This window comes from Rhipicephalus microplus, chromosome 8 (assembly GCF_043290135.1).
Source record: "Rhipicephalus microplus isolate Deutch F79 chromosome 8, USDA_Rmic, whole genome shotgun sequence".
Lineage (NCBI taxonomy): Eukaryota > Metazoa > Arthropoda > Arachnida > Ixodida > Ixodidae > Rhipicephalus > Rhipicephalus microplus.
Genome location: NC_134707.1, coordinates 51,395,912 through 51,402,941, shown reverse-complemented (window position 1 = coordinate 51,402,941; position 7,030 = coordinate 51,395,912). Strand labels below are relative to the sequence as shown.

The 7,030-nt window shown below is 49.3% G+C and overlaps 1 protein-coding gene across 1 annotated transcript; it reads left to right on the top strand.

Annotated features, from left to right (window-relative positions):
* Positions 1-4,572: 4,572 nt before the first annotated feature.
* On the top strand, positions 4,573-6,517 carry LOC142768507 (uncharacterized). The gene is made up of 2 exons (XM_075870502.1): positions 4,573-5,077; positions 6,380-6,517. The coding sequence occupies exons 1-2, from the start codon at positions 4,580-4,582 to the stop codon at positions 6,386-6,388; spliced, it is 507 nt and encodes a 168-aa protein (XP_075726617.1). The 5' UTR covers positions 4,573-4,579; the 3' UTR covers positions 6,389-6,517.
* Positions 6,518-7,030: the final 513 nt, after the last annotated feature.

Sequence of the window (7,030 nt, the reverse complement as noted above, 5' to 3'; positions counted from 1 at the left end):
CCTGGACCTCCGGAGTTGCGACCCTGACTGCTGGGTTGGCCGCGACGTCCGACTTAACGGCGCTGCACACGGTAGCGTATCCGTGCGCCGTCAGCCGTTCCCCCATGCCATAAAATAAAAAGTTCATGTTAATCCTTTCTCGTCCGCTATCAACAAACATAGTGACGAACGTCCTTTAACCATCACACCTGTATATGAATGACCTAGACTTACACTTCTGATACGGTTTTTTGCTGTTTTCATTTGCTGTATAAGTACAACGTGTTTCCCAAATCGAAATTCAGTTCCGAGTAGGTCACGTCCTGTTTTTTTTTTTTCTAGATCTCTAGATTTCTGTCTTTTAAGCGCTATGGCTTTATTGAACGTAACAAACCTAGTAGCTCGAAAGTCCGACACGGCACGGTTAAATCGAGAGACAAGATATCCGGAACGAAATTGTCTGGTACATCTCAGACGCCGAAATGTAGCTAAGACTTTGCAAATAAAATTTGTGCAAACTCACAGGGCAAGGAAAGGCAAGAAACGAACAAGTGCTTATTCACGTAACAAATATTTTTACCATGAATCTCCATCTGACTATTACAACTTTTCACGAACGGTGACGCTTCGCACCGTTCCTTCACATTTCCTTCACAATCTGAATAGCGTATTACGATATTTTGCGTAATAGATTTAATACATTTATTTGACTATTATTTCACATCTTTGTCAATTACCTGTTTCAACTAAAAGGAATACCGGGCGGCACGTTATACCACTTATATCATGTTAACTTACACAACACAAACTGAGCAGTAAGTACAGCAAAAGAATACCAGCACAAAAACACACCCACCAGGGAGAAGAAGACATGGGTACTTGCGGATGTGTTTTCTTGCTGTTATTCCGTTTTCCTACAATCAACTAACTCGCCTAAAAATAAGTTTTGATGAGCAGTATGCGCGAGTCTCACCCAGAAAGCAAAACATGGCGCAGATAAATTTGGCTGTTCTCATCATGCGGGCGATAAGTGCTCACAGCGTTCGCTTCAATTATTCTATTTATTTCGCGTACACGCTTGCACGCTTTATAGCGCTTGCAACTCGAATCGTTTGCTCAAAAGTATGAACAGCTGCTTCAAGACAATATTTGGGGCAACCAGGGCTTTTCCAAAAGTCCTTGTTAAAAGAGAACGTTTAATTTCACAAGGCTTTCCGCAAAGAGCTTTCTTTTTTTTTTGTCTTTTTCTCTAAAGAGTGCTCATACCGTGAGACTCCACAAGAATCCTCGCGTTTAGGCGAGGAGGCCCAGTAGAGGCTCGGCAACTGACACGCTCATTGTGGTCGTCAGCAAAGTGTAGCACTCGAGCCAACAATTTTGTTTCCGGCATTTTACCAGTACCAAATATGAAAATTCATAATCTATGTCATTCATTAAAAATGCATGACCGGCAAAGCTGAGAAGCACACTGATTTATCTATTTTATTCATTTATTACTTTGATTAGGCTATATGAGAGGCACCTAAGAATGGCTTAATATACTAAGCGCGAAAGCGTGTCCTGTCTACACGTGGCAATAGCACCAACCTCCATGCTGGGTCGAGGTCAATGTCACGTTACGTTATCGCACAAGGAGGAAGGAAAGGTAGGAGAGGCCCTGACGTCACTCGTTGTGAAGCAGCGATGAAGCCGGAAGTCGGCCATATTGACTAGGCAAACTCTCCTCTCTTGTTTACATCCGGATGTAAAGCAGAAGGCACGACTCTCTCTCCGGCTCGGAAAGCACGTGAGCTGCGCAGCGCGCGTGTCGTGACGATCCGAAACTAATGGAACGGGGCTCAACACTCTGGGCCAGCGCGACACCTTCGGCGAAATCATTTCGTCCGAGTATTAACAGCGAGTAACAGCTCACCGACAACGAAGCAAGTACAACAGAACGCGCGCTAGATGCACTGACAACGGCGAGTGCTTTCACGTCATTGATTCAGCAACTGTACAGACAACACGATCGGTCGTGCGCCCTCTACGGTTGCATTCCGCCACGCGACTGACGCAGCGTCCTGCCACCGTGTCCGCGTTCCGCGTGAAACTCACCGGCGTCAGCATTCTGCGACCGTGGTGACTTCGAGCACGGCGCAAGTGACACTCGAACGCGGTTGCTGTTACGTTGAGATTACATGCAATGCTGGGGAAGAGTATACGGAGCGGAACAGAAAAGGTGTTTTAATACGTACATGCAAGTTGTTATTGTACACACACACAACACGAAACTACGTATGTGCACGTGGTCCTCATTGCGTCTTTCTGGGCTCAACAGCGTCGTCTGTTGTCACAAGCAAGAGCACTGCCCAACCGTCACTGACCTGCAAGGCGTTCGTCGTCGTTGTGTTTCGTCATGGTGCCCAACGCATTTCGCTGAACACTAATTGCTTCATCCGCGTCATCCGCCGCATGACACATGGATATGCACTCATTCTACGCACTGTTGAAACCCCGTGATGAACAAAAGGATTTGTAAACGTTGCTAGGAGCACAGTAACTGCCAGGAGAACTCTGCGTAACCAATAACGTGGCGCCGAGCACAGGTATTGTCCGCCACCGCTCAGCACGAGACCTGGGGAGGCATACATGCCGCCGCCAGCCGCGGCCGCTCGCTGCTAGACCAGCTCCACTGCGCAACACGTGACCATAACAACGCCTTGCAATAGGATGGAAAGGTGGGCTAGTTGGTAATTCATGATGGTTCAGCGAACTGGGAGCACGGGGGTAAACACAGACACAAAGCAAAGAAGAGGCACACAACACGAGCGCTCGTGCTGTGTGCCTCTTCTTTGCTTTGTGTCTGTGCTTACCCCCGCACTCCCAGTTCGCTGAACCATCATAACAACGCCGCCATTGTGCCCAGTGAATATGGCCGCCATGATGTCATTTCCTCCACACTTTTCACGTAGCGTGCCGGCGCGGCATGACCTCTCCTACCTTTCCTTCCTCCGTTTTATCGCACGATGTAGGTAAAGGCACCACTGTAGTCATCACCTGGTTATTCGTTAATGCCATGTCTTGTTCACATAGGCCCCGCCGTGGTGGTCTAGTGGACAAGGTACTCGGCTGCTGACCCGCAGGTCACGGGATCGAATCCCGGCTGCATTTTCGATGGAGGAGAAAATGATGTAGGCCTGTGTGCTCAGATTTTGGAGCACGTTAAAGAACCTCAGGTGGTCAAAATGTAGATGGGAGGGTGCAGACAAGTGCATTAAGCATACTTCTGACTCGTGTGGTGCTGCTGCTTCAGCGATGTAAAAATAAAACCTTCATGAGCGAATACTTGCGTCAATGTTTTCGCACTTCCCGTTGGCTTCGACACGATCTGTAAGCGAATTTTCAATCCGTTATCTGCGTGACAAAGTGTAGATACGGGCTCATTTTGCTGCACAGCCCTTTATATATATTGACCAGATTACTTTTACTCTCGCAGACAGGTTTATAGCAAGCGTACACAATTTTGACCCTATGTTGTGATCTGTTGGCAAGACCAGGGTAGCGGCTGCGGCATGGTTGCGTCACAGCTGATGGTGAGCGAACACTGGCGGCCATCGTGATAAAAACAGGCTGCGTAGTCATTCATTCAATGTAATTAGCCCCCCCCCCCCCCCGGGAAAGATGACTGTGTCCTGCAAGCGATAAAAATTCTGGTCTATACTGGTTAAAATTCGACACGTTCGAATTCAGGATTCAGGATTTCACTATGGACACGTACGCATGCTAACCGAGCGCAACCTTGATAACGCGGTTTCAATCAGAGGTCTTGGCAGCCTTCAAGTGCCTGCGCCACACATGCAGTTTTTAACGATCAAATGCCGCGCGTGCCGATCGCTTCGTCAGTGTGATGGCGTCACACGCTTTCTGCCTCATGAATAGAGCGGGTAGCTCGAGGAAGTGGCACTACCTGAAACGTCCTAGCGTGAACAGTAGGCAAGAAGCGACGATTTTACTCGGAAAGAAATCGCCTCTCGCAAATTCGTTTTCTTCGTACAGTCATGGACCACCTCTGCACGTGCGACATCTGCGACGACTGTCTGAAGAGACTTCGCGAAGCTGGCGGTAACAAAGAATCTTCCTGCAGTAGCCTGACGACGGAGACGACGGATATTACACCGTCCGGCGAAAGTAACAGGCCGGATTCCACTTCGAACAAGGAGCCTAGCGATACTGATGCGGTGGCTGCCCCGCAACTTCACCTGTCGTCTTCTGGCACGCTTTCCTCCTCGAGTATGCCTGATATCTCGGCCGATGAGTCGCTGAGCGAGAGCGCCAAGACCGCCGCGCTAGAGGAATCCCCGTCCCGCGGTCCATCCTCGCTGGCCACCGATACCACCGTGACCCTCGGCACGTCTTCACCGGGGACTGGCCCCGCGGTTAAACTGGATGCCCCGTCGGAATGTGGAACCCGTACTCTTTCCGACTTGACGTCCATCGAAGCTCCAGATGATGGCTTGCCGTCCCCGACAGCGACGTTGGTCCTAACCAAGACCACGCTTGGACTGACCAGCCCTGACCAATCGGACGCTACGGAACCACCATCGTCACATCCACAGTCTCCATGGACGTCAGCGAACCTCTGAGTTCTGTAGACTACAGCAGTGACCTCGACGCATCTGTGTCGCTGCCACCGATGAACCTGTCCCGTTCGGAAACAGGCACCGACCTTCCTTGTTCCTCCTCGAAGGTGACTGATCCGTCGGTGTCTGAAGAGTCGGCCATGCCCAAGAGCAGCACGTCCAGCGAGGCCAAGGCGTCCGACCGCTCTATGGACAGCTTCAGCGAATGCTCCTCGATATCGTCGGCCCTGCCAGCAACGGGCTCATCAGCTGAGTCGTACCCGAAGAGCACGACCAGAGACTCCGCCGGATCGGCGGACACCCTCGCAGATATATCGGAAACGGCTTCCCCGGACACCATCAAACACATTTCCGGTGCCGATGATGGCAAGACCGCTGGAGCCACCGCAAAGAAGCAGGCCCCGACAAAGAGGCGCCGCCACCACAGTCGCCGTCAGGACAAGGGTCCGGATGACAAGCCTGACAGTGACACATCGGAGGTGGGTGTGGTATGAGTTCACATTTAATTTCTCCGAGGAAACATGTAACAAAATGAAGTAATGTTATGCTCGAACGACACAAAGTGCTACTATAACGATGGTGTTTGGCCGCTGATATTTCTTTCTTTGGGTCGCTCAGTTCCCTTTAATGACAATGTCGACTCGTTGGTCAATCAGTAGGCAGACCTCGGTTGCGATGAGATCAAAAGAACAGAACATAATGATGATTGATTTGTGGGGTTTAGCGCCCCAAAACCACCCTATGATTATGAGAGACCCGTAGTGGAGGGCTCCGGAAATTTCGACCACCTGGGGTTCTTTAACGTGCACGCAAATCTGAGCACACGGGCCTACAACATGTCCGCCTCCACCGGAAATGCAGCTGCCGCAGCCGGGATTCGATCCCGTGACCTGCGGGTCAGCAGAGCAGCCGAGTACCTTAGCCACTAGATCACCGCGGCGGGGCAAGAACAAAACATAAGTCGGAAGACATCTTTATAGCAGCGCCGTGTGGTAACGTTGCTTAAAGGAACGGTCAAAGTTCGGCGTTCCAGCGTGAGCACGAAAACTTGTGTTGTCCCTTTCGTTCCTCGCCTTCCGTACGCTTTTCTTCTAGCACTTTCGTGCTCGCCCTGGAACCCCTATTAACATGAAATTCAACCGACTAGCCCAAATAGCCGTTCTTCTTCAACGGTCAAAGTTGCTGCACCGAGTTCATTGCTTTAGACACACTTGCTTGTATACTTTGCTGCTTGTTTGCGAACACCTTCCACTTGAAATTGTAACTAGGTCGCTACGGGCCTACTTCTTAATATTTCGGGTGTGGTTCAACTGCACTGTCAGAAAATCTTTCGGAGCATCACCATTATTTCGTGACTTCGACTGCAGCAATTGCATACTTGCCGTGATCATTGTCGGTTCTTGTCTGCATTGGAGAGATACGGCTGTATCCTTGGTTATAGGCTATTCCTACGTTTACACTCTTGCACTGCACCACCGCGGTTCGAAAATCGGCTCATAATTTTGACGTAAACACTCGTGTGCACTTTTCTGCGTGTTTGTCCTGACCGAGACTTGTGAATCAATTACGTTCCTGGCACACCGCTGCGTAAAGATTCGAAACAGCTATATATGCCATCCTTCAGCTGATCATATGATGTGCTGATACCATGTTCGCAAAACTTGATCGCTGCACCCCTTTTCCCAGATTCTCACACGATGACCACTCTTGTTTATTACCCTCACTTTTTTTTTTTCGCGAGTGAGTCACTTGCAACTACACTCTCGTTTGTTCTCTTCCAGACTCCATAGGCCAGCCTGTCTATGGCACTGCGCGCACCAGCCCATTGCACTCGAGGCAATATTCCCTTTGGTGCCATCTTCGGCTCGCTTTCAAGTTGGATGTTTTTATACAAATAAACTATACGTGTTCACTTGGTACATTTCATCGTCTTTGAGTTACCGAATTTCTCTTCATTATTAGAAGCGCAGTGATTAACACATTGCGAAATGCATGTAACAGCTCATTACACTACTCCATGACCATAATCACGCGAGGCACAATGTACGGCATGTGAAATAAACACTGCGGTAAACCCAAGCCAAACATGTCTAACCTCATTAAAAAGCACGAACATGTAACGAATAATTGTGAAGGGCTTCAGTGGCACGTCTGGTTGAACCTACTGCTAAACACCGGGGCCACGCTTTCAGCTACTTCGCTCGTTAACCATATATACGAAGTGCTTGGGCGGGTTTTTTTTTTTTTTTTGCTTGCTGTTAGTTGTTCTCATATATAGGTGGTGACGGAGGCAACGAGCTGCCAGCTGCTTCACGCATGGGCTTTTATGTAAGTTACTCTACCAGTTTTCATATAGTTTGCCGTACGTTTGTATTCCTATGACTCAACAAGCTGTTGGGCGCCATAATGGTCAGCGAACACGTGAACAAAAA

Bases quoted from the DNA above. Each gene is read 5' to 3' on its own strand.
- LOC142768507 (XM_075870502.1), top strand. From the start codon at position 4,580: ATGGACGTCAGCGAACCTCTGAGTTCTGTAGACTACAGCAGTGACCTC.